The sequence below is a fragment of the Myotis lucifugus genome, unplaced genomic scaffold (assembly GCF_000147115.1).
Source record: "Myotis lucifugus unplaced genomic scaffold, Myoluc2.0 scaffold_335, whole genome shotgun sequence".
In the NCBI taxonomy this organism is placed as follows: domain Eukaryota; kingdom Metazoa; phylum Chordata; class Mammalia; order Chiroptera; family Vespertilionidae; genus Myotis; species Myotis lucifugus.
This window is the reverse complement of record NW_005871383.1, coordinates 459,319-475,964: the sequence shown is the minus strand read 5'-3', so window position 1 is coordinate 475,964 and position 16,646 is coordinate 459,319. Positions and strand designations below refer to the sequence as shown.

Genomic DNA, 16,646 nt, shown 5'->3' with positions numbered 1-16,646 from the left:
TAATACAAAGGATGGCATACGCTTTCTCCCCCTTGTTTTTCGTTTCATTCCACACTGCGTCCTAGAGTCACCCCCTGTTTTAAAGACCTTCCTCATCTCCTGTTATATCTGCGCAGTCGCCCACTGCGTTGCTGTATCTCACCAACCCCTGGATGATGACCTTCGGATGGGGTCCCAGTTTGGGCTTTCTAAGTACTGGTGCAAAATAACCACGTGCATATTTGACTTCATCTTTCTGTAAGCCAGGGTTCCAGAAGTGAGACTGGATGGGCAAAGAGTAAATGCACGTGTAACTGTAGATGTTGCCAAATTCCTCTTCTTAGGGATTATTCCATTTTGTACTCTCACCACCATAGTATGAGGGAGAGCCATATTGGGGTCTACGGATGAATCTCAGGAGGTCATTTTTTTTTTAATTAAGTATAGTTGAAATATAATATTATATTAACCCCAGGTGTACGATATAGTAATTCCACATTTATATACCTTGCACTGTGATCACCACACTAAGTCTAGTAAACATCTGTCATGGTGCAAAGTTATCACAATATTATTGACTATGTTCTCCACCCTTTTCATCTGTCCCTCCTACTCTCATCTGGTAACCGTCAGTTTGGTCTCTGTTTCTGTGAGTCTGTTTTTGTTTTGTTTTTTAGATTCCACATGTAAGTGAAACCATATGATATTTGTTTTTCTCTGTCTGAACTTACTTCACTTATCATTATACCCTCTAGTAATTTGAAAACATTTTTGCAAAATGTTAGGTGCATTTGTCTAGGGACAGGTCTAGACACACTGGCATTCTACCCTCTATAATACTCATGCCTGACATATAATAGGTACTCAGTGTCTGTATGTATAGATATTGCTATATAGATATAGATAACTATAGATGTATATCTATGTATATAGATAGATATGGATATGCCAGATGGGAGGGGAGTTGGGGGATGGGTGAAAAAGGTTGAAGGAATTAAGAAGTACAAATTAGTAATTACAAAGTTGTCACAGAAATGCAAAGTACATCATAGGGAATACAGTCAATAATATTTAATAACTATGTATGGTGCCAGATGGGTACTAGAGTCCCTGGGGGATCACTTTGTAAATTATATAATTGTCTAACCATCATGCAGTACACCTGCAACTAATTCAAAATAATACTGAATGTCAACTATAATTGAAAAATAATATTTTATATATACCCAGCAGAGTCTGGATTCCATAAGGATAATTTGAGGGTGATCAGTTTTTTCATAGCATATGAGATATAATAGTTGCTACATTTCTTTCTTTTAAAAATACCTGGTTTAAGGTTATCCCTGTCCATCTTCATAACTGATAGACTGGGAGAGTAGAGAACTCATGCATTTGCCGCGATGGAGAACCGGCTGTGTCAGCCTGTGATTCAAACACTCCTGGAGGAGCTAGAGGAACTTGTCATTTAGTGGGAGGACAGACACTTGTCTATACAGACAATTCTCAGTGTGACGAGTGCTGTGTGATCTGCTTGGGGTAGGAGGAATGTCTGTGCTTTGCTGGGAAAGCTCAGGGAAGGAGAGATGGTCTGTTTCTTGCAGGTGAGGCGATACTGTCCAAGCTGAGGGAGAGGGAGACATCATCATGTACAAAAGTCATGGAGATGGCAATGTGCAAGATGAGATCAGCAGAATGGCAGGGTGTTCGGTGTAGCTAGAGCCCAGGGTACGTGGGAGCAGAAGAGTTGTCTGGAGATGGGCTTCGAAGGTGCCAGGAGCCTCATATGGTATTCTTTGAAAGTTTAATTTTTTTATTCTTTGGACTTGGCGATTCAAGAAATCTTTTTTTTTTTTTTTTGAGGTGGACTGTTGTGATGTTTTCTAAAAATGATTCCCATGGCTTGGGAGGAGCATCTTAGTACAGACATTAGGGTGATGACTCTGGAATCGGGAGTTGGGTATGAATCCCACCTCTCCCATGTGCCACCTGTGTGATCCTAGACCAGCCGTGAGCAAACTACGGCCCGTTTGAAATGAATAAAACTAAAAAAAAAAGACCGTACCCTTTTGTGTAATGATGTTTACTTTGAATTTATATTAGTTCACACAAACACTCCATCCATGCTTTTGTTCCGGCCCTCCGGTCCAGTTTAAGAACCCATTGTGGCCCTCGAGTCAAAAAGTTTGCCCACCCCTGTCCTAGACTGTTCACTTAGGCTTTTTGTGCCTGGGATTCCTCATCTGAAAAATGACATCCATTTTTCAGGTATGTTGTGAGGATTAGGTGAGACATACATTGCTTGGCATAGAGTCCTCTCACAATCAATACTGACAGTATCCCTCTTCTGCTCTTGGACTTGAGGGCTCTTCAGGATTTTAAAACTGTTTTAGTTGTAGTGACTTCTGTGGAGACTTTTTTTGGAAACCATTAGAAGGTTCCAGGGGCCAGCTTGCTTGTGCATCATGATGTGAGGTGCCCATGACTGGTGACAGAATGGAATGCTTTGTTGGCCTCACTGGACTCTACTTTTATTGTGCCTTCATTGAAAATTTCCTGCATTAATGCAAAAAAATCTTTTAGAAGTTTGGAGTTAGAAATGGAGTCGGCATATCTTCAAAAGCACCTTGGGAAATGTCTAACTCAAGGTCTTGCAGAAGTGGCACGACATCGCCCCGTGGATCCGATAGAATATCTAGCGTTGTGGATGTATAAGTATAAGGAAAATGTGACCATGGAGGAACTGGTAAGTACGGATCTTCTTTTAGAAATGTAGAAGAGTAAAATAATTGGTCCCATTTGTCTGCTTTCTAAAAAAGTTTGTTGTTATTGTTTTCTATTATAAAAATAGTGTGTTTATTTCACAAAAACTTGGACAAAGTGAAAAAGTAGAAAATTCCCAAAGAAGACCACTACTTATATTTTTAAGTATTTCTTCTAGTTTTTTTCTAAACATTTGTCTGTAGATTATTGTACATAATTATGATCATATTCAATGTATAATTTTAACTCTGTGCTCGTTATTCAAATAAAACACATATTTTCCCAAATTATTATACAGTTTTCAAGTAAAACACAGACCTTCCCAAATTATTATACAGTTTTCAAATAGACTATACAGTGGGGCCTTGACTTACGAGTTTAATTCGTTCCGAGACGAGCTCGTTAAGGAGCTCCTTAACTCAAATTACTCTATCAACTCAATGCAAAAAGTCTGCCGAGAGACAGCTGGTATCTCAAAAGACTCGTTAGTCGGGACACTCGTAAGTCAAGGCCCCACTGTACTTTACTTAATCCTTTCCCAACTGTTGGTGATTAAGATGCTTTCCAAATTGTTTTTGCAAGTTGTGTTCCTCAGTCATGGGATACTGTTTTTAAACAATGCTAGAGACAAAAGGAAATGGCCGACCTGCAGCATGAAAGAGAAGTAGCCCGGCTGGAGCAGGAGCGGCTGGAGAGGCTCAAAGCAGAGGAACTCATGTTTCAGCAGGTGAGACAAGTGAGAGAGCCAGAGGCCACGGAACTGGCCGTGTCAGCCTCGGCGTGGTACAACCCACATGCTGAAGGACTCCGCATCTCTGGTTACTTCCATATGGTTTTCTTCTATCTTCATCGCTGTGCATGCGTTGTCTTCGCTGGAGAAGCAGCAGCGAGGCCGAAGGGAACCCAGAGAGCGGGCTCTCACGGAAGCCAAGGGGAGAGGGTCTCAGTGAGCCCACCTATAGGCTGGTTGAGTGGGACAGGACCTCAAAGTGCTCACTCAAGGCCACTAGTGGGACTGTGGTGGGAGCAGTGTGGGTGGGGCGGGTATAGCAGGGGAGAGGGCGAGGATCAGTAATGCTTTCAAGCAGATTTTCAGGGAAGGACATTTTATTTTTTCCTTTTCTTTTTTAAGGAACATAGTGGAAGGGGAGTGGTTGATAAGAAATAGAGGGGATGATTTCTAGAGTCAGCTCTCCATGGAGAAAAAAGTAAATTGAGGCCGGAACATAGGTTAGACAGGTAGAAGGGCACTTCTTTGATCCCTTGATTCAAGGAAAGAGGAGAGGATGGCATAGGTACATGCGGGTGTATCGGTTTTGTGGCACAACGTTGCAAGCAGTTTCTGTGTGACTTTCTTCTTTATGAAGTAGGGACCATGATCATCTTTCAAGAATGAGGTGGTAAAGAAGGTATGGGAGAGTGGTGAAGGGTTTGAACTGGTGGCTTTGGAGAGTGGCAGAGAAACTCAGCATTACTTGGTAGCGTCAAGTACCCTGATATAGTTGGAGACCAAGCATTTATAGTTTCCATCTGATTTGACTTTGTGGGTAGGTGATTTTCTGCGTAGGCAGACCCTTTGACTGAAGCAGGTTGGGGTAGCAGGATTGGGGAACTGGAGATGCTGGTAAGAGAATAGTTGGAGGATGGGTTATGGAGTATTACCTAGACAGGGGAAAGTTCCAGAGTGGCTTCTGGACTAATTTAATTTATGGAGAGACTCTCAACTAAACTGAAGTCACCCCTATAGTTCTACCTTTGTTGTAATGTACCCCGCGAATCACAGAAGGACGCCTCAAGAAGTCGAATTAAAGAGTCACATTTATTGCAATCCGGGACTATGAGGGGTCATTCCCCAATCTCATAGTAATAAGATGGTGGCAAAACCAGACTTATATAGGCAAAAATCACAAAGGTATTGATTACATCCCAGGGTTTGGAATGAGGCACCTGGCTCGCAAAAAAGCAGATTACAGAAGCAGAATTAAGCATGTTAATTACAGTTTCGGGTCTCGGGGTCACTGAATTGACAGAAATACATTATCTAGAGCCTTTGGGTAACCTGGATTAAACTTAGACATGTTATCTAAATTACAGTTCTGGGTCTCCGGATCACTGAGTTGATAGAAACACGTTATCTAGAGCCATCGAGGTAATTTAGAGTAATTGTGCTGTTCTGGCCTCGGGACCACTAAGTCAGGTGGAACGCACCACCTGTGGCCACTAAAACAATTTAGGGTAATTGTGCTGTCCTGTTTCCCAGGTACAGAAGAATGTGCTTCGATAACCAGTAAGATCACAATCAATGGGATAGTCATTCAATCAATAAGGCATTCAATCGAATGGGATGATTTATACAATTCAGAAAATCAAAATAACCTGTCCATTGTTAAACAAAGCAAATAGGTACCATACTTCACCTTATAGTACTTAACTCTAGAGTCTTAACTCAGGTCTACGCATTTAAAAAGGGAAAGAAGTCAGTTATTTGGGTGTGTGGCTAAAAAGTTAAATATAGACATGGAAACTAGCTTTTTTAAAAATCTAATCTCCCATTCTTCATAGTGGGTAGAACATTCTAGGCACCTTTGATGGCTATGGCTGCTGAAAATATTACCGTGTATGAGCCTCCATTTTTCAGTCCTTTGCCTTATTGTTGTGGGGAAGTTGCAAACTGTTGAGTTGGACATCGAACAACCATCCAAGCAGACACGCGTCTGCTGCAGTAGCTCCACATGGAGTGAGGACCTGCCCTTCCTCTTAGCAGCTCCTATGGCTGCTGTCTGTTCCCCATCTATCAGAATAAGGAGAACTTCTCAGCAGTTCTTCCCCAAGACAAATTACACCATGAATGAGGAGATACTTAACTTTCATGAACTCATCTACTTCAGCTTACCTAGATAAAATTTGTCAGTACTGGAAATCAAACATTTCTCAAGGTGTATTGTGTTGATCAGTATAAAGCAATCTGCGTATAAAGTAATCCGCTGTGTATCAAACCCTAAGCATTGTATTGAGAGTGAAAGATATAATGAAATCTACAAAAGATTTTATGGTCAAAGAAGTGGATTGGTGGGCAGACACGGATGAAAGAAGGAGAAGAGACGCATGGAGAGATGGACTAACAGAGAAAAGCTTAAGAGAGTGAGGCTGAGATGAAGAGAAGCAGGGAGGCCTCTCCATACCCCCTGAATCAAGTGAGCTGGGGTTTAGATCTTTGGTCACCTACCTGTTGATTGCAAGAGCAGGTGTTCTCATAGTAATAATACTGACTTGGAATTACTTGAAAAGTTAGGTGTGAACAGGCTAGTATTTGGATTGCTGTTTTCTACTAAAGAACTTATTTTGTAAGTAAAAGCTGTTTTTTGTTTGCTCTGTTTTGTCTGAATATCTTTCTAATGATTTTACTTCCTTTGTGTGAAGAAAGGAATTGGGTTTTGAAAATTTCCTGAGAATGTTCAGACACTGGTTGGTATTTAACAACTGCACTTTGCATTATCATTGAGAGTTTAGTCATTTCACTTCCTCTACCAATGTCTGAATGTTGATTGAATGATATGTTCCTGCATTCCAGCTACTTATCTTAGTGGGGAGAATGTAGGAATGTGAAGACACTACTCTTAACAGCTCTTTGTGAATAAGTATTAATCACTGTTCATTATCTCTGTTTGTTAAAGTGTATTATTTTAAAAAATGTAGTTTTAAAATGCTCAATAGGCTGAGCTTATTAGGTAGCGCTGGATTGATGGTGAGAATTTATTTTCTGGCTTAGAGGTTGACAAACTCTGCAAAGGTAGATACTCTAGAGGCAAAATTGAAGATATTATGTAGGTAGTATGGTGTATTATGTAGATATAGCAAGTGAGAAAACAAATTTCCACAAATGTTTTAGTGATGAAATAAATAATAATATTTGAATAGATTTTTTTTGTAATATAAGCTTACTACTGAGAATAATTAAATTCTTTTGATAAAGATAACATTTCATTTAGTCGGAGTTCAAAGTTAATGTTTTTTATCATCAAAGTTGATTGAAAATGTTTATCTGTTAGTGCTGATCTGAAATGAGATTTTATGTATTTATCTTTGAAAGTATCTTTTCACACATAGGTCCTGCCAAATATTGATATCAATCCATGTGCATATAATTTTGAGCATATTCATCTCTTGGAAGGCATTTGTAGAATTCTCTTGATATTTGCCTTTTAGCATCTCATTGTCTTGTAGATTAATCACTTCCAGTTGAAGGTAAGAGCTTCTCATTACACAGTTAAATGGGTTTTGAAATATGAAAATTTCCTTTTTATTTATATCCTGGCCTAACAACACTCTGGAACTATAGTTCGTGCTTGGAAAATACATCTGCTGCACCTTTGTGGGGGGATGGGGGCCTTGTTTTATTGGTTTTGTTTTGGGCAGCACTGGCAGTATATAAAGCAGCTTGCCATTGGGAGTCACACATTAATTGTTAAAATGATTTTTCTGCAATGGAAGTTTTACATATAAGTACTATTTTGCCTTAAAATTTAAGTTGAATTGATTAAAAAACATTATTAAGTCTGCAGCAAAAAGCTAATGGCCAGAGCCATTTAATTTTTGATAATACTGTTTAAGAATGGTTCTTCTCATTCAGAAAAAGTTCCATCTTGGAACTTTTATAGTAAAAATTTATAGTAAAGCATTCCCACTGTTAATCCAGGAAACTGGTGTGGTAGGGTGAGTCAAGATTTATTCAGCTCCTGTTTCTGACAGATATTCACAGGATTGATGATGATGTTCATAAGAGTGAATGTAGGACACTGTTGACATTACTGGCTCAATATGCATGATAGATTCAAGTATTTTCTGCATAGTAGCTGAATACAATGAATTCTCACAGGCTTTAAACACTATTTTCACAAGCTTTGTAAATTTGTCCAACTAAGCCTTTTTCTGTTCCATGGTTCCACACATATTTTTATCATCATTTGTTGTAACACATCTTAGCAGATTTCACTTCTGGTTGTACTGAATTAATGTTTCTCAACTTCTATGAAAAAAATTATTGCTTGTAGTTGTCCCATGAAAACTATTCACAGCGGCTGATTTTCCAGTCTCTTTAAAGTCAGCACTGACTCCTTGAATAAGCAACAACTGAGCAGCATTGGGAACATTTGTTTACTCATCAAGAGCTAAGGACAACCACTCAGAATCATTGTGTTTAATTGACTACTGATGCAACTGTTCTCGCCCAAAGGCTAAAAATGTTAAGTAAGCTTGTTTTTCCAGACATTGAAATCAAGCATGTTTTAATTAAATATCGCTTGGAAAATATGTTTCTTTACTTGACTAACAAATGAGCCACTTAGAAACTTACTTTTATTGTAGCCTCATTTTCATTTTTAATTTTGTAAAGAAATTCTGTTGTGATGAAATACTTGTCTTAACTTTTAAAATATTTCTGACCTTTGCTCTTGTGTGAGTTGATAATATTGTGATGAGTGCTTAACCTGGTAATATTGATACTTACTGTATTCTTTTAGTATAGTGTCCACTGCTTAAAAACACCATCCATCCCCTAGCTGGTTTGGTTCAGTGGATAGAGCGTCAGCCTGCAGACTGGAGAGTCCCGGGTTTGATTCCAGTCAAGGGTTGGGGGCTCGCTCTCCAGTGTGGTGCATGCAGGAGGCAGGAGATCAATGATTCTCTCTCATCATTGATGTTTCTATCTTTCTCCCTCCCTCTCCCTTCTCAAAAATCAATAAAAATATACTTAAAAAACAACAAAACAAAAACATGATCCTTTGTCATTTAATTTGATAATTAAATAATCCATTCTCTACTGTGTCTTAAAAGGACAACATTCAAAATTCACTTCTTGTCTTTACATGATGGGTATACACTGATTTAAAAATAAATATCGCAGTGAGACCATGGCCCTGCAAAACTGTTGAGGTATAATCAAGAGACTGTGAGCTGTAGTGTGCTGAGCAGCGATGCAAAGTGATGAGAGCGCCACCTATGGTCTCCGTTGCTCAACTGTGCTGTTGTAGTGCAAAAGCCAGTAGTCAAGGGAGTGACCATGGCAGTGTCTCAATCACACTTCATTTATAGACACTAAAATTGGAATTTCACATGATTTTTATTATTTTTATTTTTATTTGATAGTTTTCAACCATTGAAAAATATACAAACCGTTCTTAGCTTTAGGGCTGTGCAAACACAGGAGTTGGGTCAGATTTGACCCACACAATTTAGTTTGCTGACCCTATGCTAATGTGGCATATATATTGAGTTGGAACCAAATATATTGTTGGTTATCAGTGGTTTCAGATAGTATACTTAGGAGTTTCTCATCCACCTCTGCATCCAAGCTTTGGTTGTTTGAAGACCCATCCAGCTATGCTTAACAAGATTTTATCTGAAAAAATTCCTGCAATCTCATTTGTTGCTTCAAGAAGAACAGAGAAAATGACTTGGTTTTGTACATATTGTGTTTCTCTAAATTAGCAGTTAAGGAAGATTCCTTTTTATTTTATATTTCAGGAAATATTTGTAAAAGCCAAAGTATTAACAGTGGCTCTGATCATTTATTTTTGTAAGTTTTTGAAATTTAGGTGGGTATAAACTTAATTATCCTGGGACATTTCAGAGTGATAGAGTTAATCCCCTGCAATTGATCTGACTCTAACATAACTTACTTTTTTTTCCTGAATATTCAGCAACAGCTGGCCTTACAGCTGGAGTTAGAAATGCAAGAGAAAGAGAGGCAGAGAATAGAACAACAGAGAGCTCAAGAACAATTAGAGAAGGTAATTTGAAGTTTTATAATTGTCTGTTTTATTTAAAATCTCTTAGAATCCTCAAGCTGTTCTTTCTCGATGCTGTATCATGGGATTCATTGTCTAAACAGCTGTGTGACTTAAGCAAATCTTAGAACTCTCTTCATCTCAGTTTACCTTTTGGAAAAATAGAGATGACAGTATATTACTTTTAGCAATATCTTACTGGATCATTTTAAGATCAAATAAGATTGTGTGTGCAAAACTGCTTTGTGAGCTGTTTTATAATAGTGATATCAATAATATTGTAATAGTGATATAAGAGTTGGTTGTTTCTAATTATAGTGGTTGATGTTGAAGGTCAAGCTCTTTGTAATATCAAGAATATACTGATCTCTGACATAGTAATGCATCTCTTTTCTTTATGTTAGATGTATTATCAATAATAATTTACATTTAAATGTTATTACTATGGATTTTTCATGTCTTTTAGTAAATAAACTATGCAGTAGCTTACATAAAAAAGTTCTTCTCTGGTTACTGTATTCGTATAAAATGTTAAGCCTCTAGTTTGGCCAGTGTTCTCTGGTATCCCCAAAGTATGTGTTATAGAGACCAAACTTCTGAGGGACCGAATTACACTTTTTAACTGGATATTTCATATTGTATGCGTATAGCTCATATCTGTTATGTAAATGTTACTCTTCTATTCCATAATAATAATAATAAAAAACAGAAGCAGGTTTTATGGAATATCTATATTAGCAGCTTAGATGAGAGCATCATTACTTAAAACAAGTTTTAAAAAGTTGGACGATGAATTGAATATAAAAAAGATGAGTTTTAAAAAGGGTAAATCAAAGCCTTATACATAATTTTAAAACATATAAATGCTGATGCTTAGTCTGAGTATAATAGGGCACACTGATATGCATGCACACATACACATGTGTCCCAGACTGGGCCATGGATCAAACCTACAACCCAAGTATGTGCCCTTGACCAAGAATTGAGCCTGCACTCTAACCACTTAACAACACTGGCCAGGACTTAACTTTTATTTTAGTTAAATGCACTTTTTAAAATTCATGTTTTGTGGGTTTTGTCTTTTAATATATTAATGAAACATTATCAATTCTTACAACATATTCAACCTGATTGTCTTTTTAAATTACTTTCATGTTTTTAATTTAGATTTTTCAAAGTAATTTTCTTCAAGTAAAGCCAATAATCAAACTGAAAATTTAAAAGTCAGGTAAAGCATAATTTTACCAATCAAAACATCAATAGAAAAAAATTTAAATGAGGATAGTTTAAGGGGCCTCTGGACAACATCAAGCATAACAGCATTTGTATTGTAGGAACCAGAAGCAGGAGAGAGAGAGCAAGGGATTTAAAACCCATTTGAAAAAAATAAGGACTAAAAACTTTCCTAACTTGGCAAAGGGAATAGACATATAAGTCCAGGAAGCACAGAGTCCCAAACAAGATGAACCCAAAGAGGCCCACACCAGGACACATCATAATGAGAATGCCAAAGGTTTAAGACAAAGAGAGAATCTTAAAAGCAGCAAGAGAAAAGCAGTTAGTTACCTATAAGGCAGTTAGTTGCCATAAGATGGTCAGCTTATTTCTCAACAGAAACTTTGTAGGCCGGAAGGGATTGGCAGGAAATACTCAAAGTGATGAAAAGCAAGGACCTAAACCAGTGATGGCGAACCTTTTGAGCTCGGCGTGTCAGCATTTTGAAAAACCCTAACTTAACTCTGGTGCCGTGTCACATATAGAAATTTTTTGATATTTGCAACCATAGTAAAACAAAGATTTATATTTTTGATATTTATTTTATATATTTAAATGCCATTTAACAAAGAAAAATCAACCAAAAAAATGAGTTCGCGTGTCACCTCTGACACACGTGTCATAGGTTCTCCATCACTGACCTAAACCAAGGTTACTCTCCTCAGCAGGGCTGTCATTTACTAGTACAGTTACATTGAATAATAAAAACAATTCTAGTTCATAACTTGTACATTGATGATGTTGCTGAAATGATATCTTAAGTGCTAAATATGAACCTATTGCTTAACTTATCTCCACCATTGCTAATATTTTTGACCTTTTAATTTGATGATTAAATACTTTTTTCAGCCTGGCCAACATGGCTCAGGGGTTGAGTGTCAAATCTATGAACCAGGAGGTCATGGTTCCATTCCCTGTCAGGGCACATGTCTGGGTTGCAGCATTTCCAGTAGGAGGTGTGCAGGAGGTAGCCAATGATTCTCTTTCATCATCGATGTTTCTATCTTTCTCTCTCTCTCTCTCTCTCTCTCCTTTCTTCTCTGAAATCAGTATTTTTTAAAAAACAATTTAAAAAACACTTTCCCCCCCCAAGGAGCCAAGAGAAGGGCTTTTGAATCAGAGGACTCTGAAGTATAAGTTAGTGCCAGAGAAGTTATCAGGTGGGAGGTGTGCAGTGAAACTAAGCTAATGGTGGTTGGCAGGTGCAATTTTGTAAGTCCCAGAAATGCTCCCCTCCTCCAAGATGTGTCCCATGTGGCCACACTAGCTGGAGTGGCATCAGCTAGATTTTCATTTGAATTAACACTGGCCAGTGTGGCTTAGTTGCTTGGGCATCGCCCACTGCACTGAAAGGCTGCTGGTTCGATTCCCAGTCAGGGCACATTCATGGGTTGCGGACTTGATCCCTGGTAGAGTGTATGCAGGAGGCAGCCGATCGATGTTCTTCTCATATCAATGTTTTTCTCTCTCTCCCTCTTACTTCCTCTCTCTCTCAAAATCAATAAAAAACCTTTAAAAACACACAAAAGAAGTGAAAAAAGAATATCAAGAAGACAGTGATCAAAATGCTCAGAGAATTGAAAGTATTTTTATCAAGATGCTATTGTCAAGCAATGGTCATTTGCAGCAATTCAACACCAACAAGAATCCCCAATTTGGGTTGCACTGAAGAAGGGAAGTGTATTCAGTGCAAAACAGCTCAATTGTGATTCCGCACGGATGTGAAAACAGCACAGCTCTAGAGCAGGTGTGGGGCCAGCCCCTCTTCAGCTAGACAGCTGTGCATCCTCTGCCTCACTCTGCTCTGGCTTACACCTTTCAGTGTTTCAGCTCAGCCACAGAGGTGCATGGGTGGAAAGGCTTTCCCAGACAGGCGGGAGCTGGCTTATTCAGACAGAAGTCCCCGCCCCTGGTCCCTGATTGGACCATCCTTGTGCAAATGAGGACTCCAAATCCTCATAGTTTGATTGGTCCAAAAGGCACTGTCCTGATTGGTTAGACTAAAGTTTCTCTGATTGGTTGGGACTACACTGCTCCATGGCATAGGGGAAAGCCTTAGTCCTATTGGTTGAAATAAAATTCCAGGAAACTTATAAGGGCTGGCTCCGATGGCAGGAACACAGTGCAGGGAGGCAGCTGAGTGCGGAGGCACACAGTTCAGCATGAGCTTCATGAAGTGCAGTTTGCATGAGAGGCCCCAGGAATGGCTTCTAGGCTCTGTTTTTAAAAATTTGAGCCCAGTGAGCCACCAGAAGCCCTTCTTACTAGGTGTCTTTTTTCTCAGGGCTCACACTATATTTGACTTATTGAAAGTTTATGATTTATAGGAGGGTTTCCAATCTGTTTTGTGGCTCCATAGGGCTACTCTCATTATTTAGTATCTGCGGGCATCATCAGACCTGGTGACCAGGGCCACAATAACTCCAATAATCCATATTTCTACTGCTTATCACCCCTCCCCTCTCTCATGCAAAGCACCCCTGCCTTACCCATTGCTCGGTGATGAGTCCCTTTGTCTTTTCACCCTGTCCTTCTGGCGGCTTCAGAGATACAACTTAAACTGTCATTTGCAAAAGGACATTTATTGGAAGGATCCTGGGTTGAAGGAAGGGTTTTGGAACTGAACTATGAGGGGCTCTGGTACTATTGGGCCTTCCAGACCCTTGGTAGCCTGAGTCACATGCTACCTGGGTTCTCACTTCTGCTGTCCTCTGGCCCTTGGCTTCAGGCTCTCTCACTGGCCTGGTTTGCTGCACATTGGGGAGGCACCTGGTCCATAAAGGCTCTCGCGTCTCATGTTGTGGCTCCTACCCTCTCAGAAGAGTGGATTCCTTTTTTGGTTTCAGTTAAGAAAAGCATCTTGGGGAAGGAGTCTGACTGGCTCCATTTGTGTCAAGTATTCATCCTCTGGCTGGGGGCAGGGTCCTATGAGAACATGGACTTTCCCACTACAGCCAGGTGGTGGGCTAAGGTGTTACAGGAGGATGGAATGGCCTTAAGAAATGTACCAGATGTGTCTCCTATAATTGCAGGTCATGAGATTGCTGATCTTTGAACAGCCAAGATGAATCAGCTGAGGATCAGCTGGGTCACCCTGCTGCCTTAGAATACAGGGGCCATCGCTAGGCCTGGTTGGTTAGAAGCAGGCCGCCCATGTGTTCAGAGCGCTACAGAGCGCATTGCTCGGGCTGTAAGAGGATGCTCACCTTGGATAGTGACTTGGGCCACATTAATTCCTTCAGAAATATTCACCTCTTTCTTACTATTTGTACAATTCTACTTAACGGCAAGTTCTCTCTAAAATCTCCTCTTCTAAGAGCTTATTACACTTTTTTGTTTTGTCACTTTTTATATCTGCTAATGATCTGGCTTCAGGCTTAATGCTCAGCCCATTTCATTTTTTAAAAAATTATATTTAAGCCCTGACCGGTTTGGCTCAGTGGATAGAGCGTCAATGAGCCTGATTGGCAGTTTTGTATTAATTGTGTTCAAATCATTTCTTTAAGAGTGATACCCTTTTCACTGTTAAATTGATCATAGCATATTGTAAAAGTAAAAATTCTTGAAGAGTAAATGTGTAATCAAAATGAAAAGCATATTCAAAGTATTTTTCTTTTTTTATGTGTTATAGGAGATGAGAATGAATATGGAAAATCTATTATTAGTATAGAGTATTAAATGAGCCTGATTGGCAGTTTTGTATTAATTGTGTTCAAATCATTTCTTTAAGAGTGATACCCTTTTCACTGTTAAATTGATCATAGCATTTTGTAAAAGTAAAAATTCTTGAAGAGTAAATGTGTAATCAAAATGAAAAGCATATTCAAAGTATTTTTCTTTTTTTATGTGTTATAGGAGATGAGAATGAATATGGAAAATCTAGCTAAGGGTGAAGGTGGTTCACTTTCAGAGGTGAGAAAAAAAGTTATTCTATGTTCTGTGAAATAAATGAGTATCCTGGAATTTAAAGCTTAATTTTGATGCATTAGTAGCTAAATGTTTAATAAGGAGATTATCAAAATTGATAGGCCAGATATAAATTCTTTTTTTTTAAATATATTTTATTGATTTTTTACAGAGAGGAAGGGAGAGAGATAGAGAGTTAGAAACATCGATGAGAGAGAAACATCAATCAGCTGCCTCCTGCACATCTCCTATTTATTCTATGTTCTGTGAAATAAATGAGTATCCTGGAATTTAAAGCTTAATTTTGATGCATTAGTAGCTAAATGTTTAATAAGGAGATTATCAAAATTGATAGGCCAGATATAAATTCTAGTAATAACAAGCCACAGATATGGTGTGCTTAAATTTTAAAGCAAAAATCTCAAAGTGGATAAAAATTGGACATTCAGTTTGTGTTTTTAAAAACCAGAATAATGTGAGATATTGACCCTGTGATTACTTACCGTGACATATTTGAAATTTCTGAATATATTTCTATGCAAGTTTAGCATCTATTCCTAGACTTCTCTTGTCATTAACAGATATTGGTTCATTTCATTAATTAAAAATGCTGAATTTTGATGTTGTAATTCAGAAGTTTCTGCCCAGATGTACTCATTTTGAAACCCTTTAAGAGTAAAAATGCATTTTTGGTTGCAGGAGGCTGCAGCAGCAGAAGCAGCAGCCAAGACGCTAGCGGAGATCAGTGACCGCTATGGGGCGCCTAACTTGAGCCGAGTGGAAGAACTTGATGAGCCCGCACTATCGGATGTAAGTATCCTCACGGGAGGGTTTGGTGAAAGCCACATTTTTCACTGTGGGAAGCCTTATGCATATGAGACCAGGATTGGCTGGCAAATCGGTCTTTTGCTCCATAGAAAGAAAGCCAGTTCCCTAATAGGGTGCTGACTGTACCCCTACTTGGCCCTCTGCCCTTTTGTGAACACGTGCAGCTGGCCACCAGGCGAGGGTGGGCACGGGTCTGGCTCCTTCCAGAGGTGTCAGCCCTGACGGGGCAGTAGCTGGAAGCTTGTGCTGAGGTAACAGTGTGCCCCCTGTGCACCGTTATGTTGAATTTGGATTTTATTTGAAATAATTTGAAATTATGAAAAAGCTTCATTTATATAGTCACATGGAAATTTCCTGAACTCCATTTTCTTTGACTCATACACTTTCGCTGTTCTACTTGTATTAAAGCATTTTTTTTTTTATTTTGCTTTTAGGTTGCCTTAAACATTGATCAAGATTTGTAGGATCAACCAAGCTAAGAGTAATAAATTTTTCTGCTTGTTTCAAGTTTCAAAATACGAAGTATCCAACTGTAGTTTTTGCTTTCAAACTTGAACTCTCCTCTCCCCCAAAGACAGCTTTATAAGTGGTGGTCTTAAAATACTGCTTTGGAGCTGCTATGCAACTGGTTATTCATATGATTCCATTGAGAGAACAGGATAAATTCCCCAAACAACCAAAAGGGGCAAATGAGAGAGAAACTGAAAGAATGTGAGGCGGAGATTGCCCGCGAGGAAAGTCATCGTGAAGAGAGGAAGGGGCTGCCCTGTGTGGGGCTCTGGAAGATCCAGCAGGCTTTGAGGTGGCATTGCCTCCTGGGAGCGAACTGCAAAGATTCCCCCAGTTCGCTGGCTCAGAAGTGATGCTGCGTAGTACCACTGACTCCAGGCTCAGTGGTGGGGCTGGGATGGGCAAGGACACAGAGAAGCATCATTTCTTCTGCAACAACCAGCGGGCGACTGCTCCGGATACAGGCCATGCGGGGTGCCTCCTGGATGGGAGGGTGGCCTGTGGACCCTCCCTGCACTCCCGGCCCCTTGGGAACTTCCGGTCTAGCCTTGAACTTTAGGGAGAACTTTGCTTCCTGTGTAGAAATCTCCCAGTGCTGCAGTC

At 39.3% G+C, this 16,646-nt stretch overlaps 1 protein-coding gene across 1 annotated transcript; it reads left to right on the top strand.

Moving 5' to 3' along the window:
* The first annotated feature begins 2,575 nt into the window (after positions 1-2,575).
* DYDC1 (DPY30 domain containing 1) lies at positions 2,576-15,997 on the top strand. Its single transcript, XM_023764523.1, has 6 exons — positions 2,576-2,722; positions 3,365-3,466; positions 9,438-9,527; positions 14,655-14,711; positions 15,405-15,515; positions 15,968-15,997. Exons 1-6 carry the CDS (start codon positions 2,576-2,578, stop codon positions 15,995-15,997), a joined length of 537 nt encoding a protein of 178 aa, XP_023620291.1.
* The last annotated feature ends 649 nt before the right edge of the window (positions 15,998-16,646 follow it).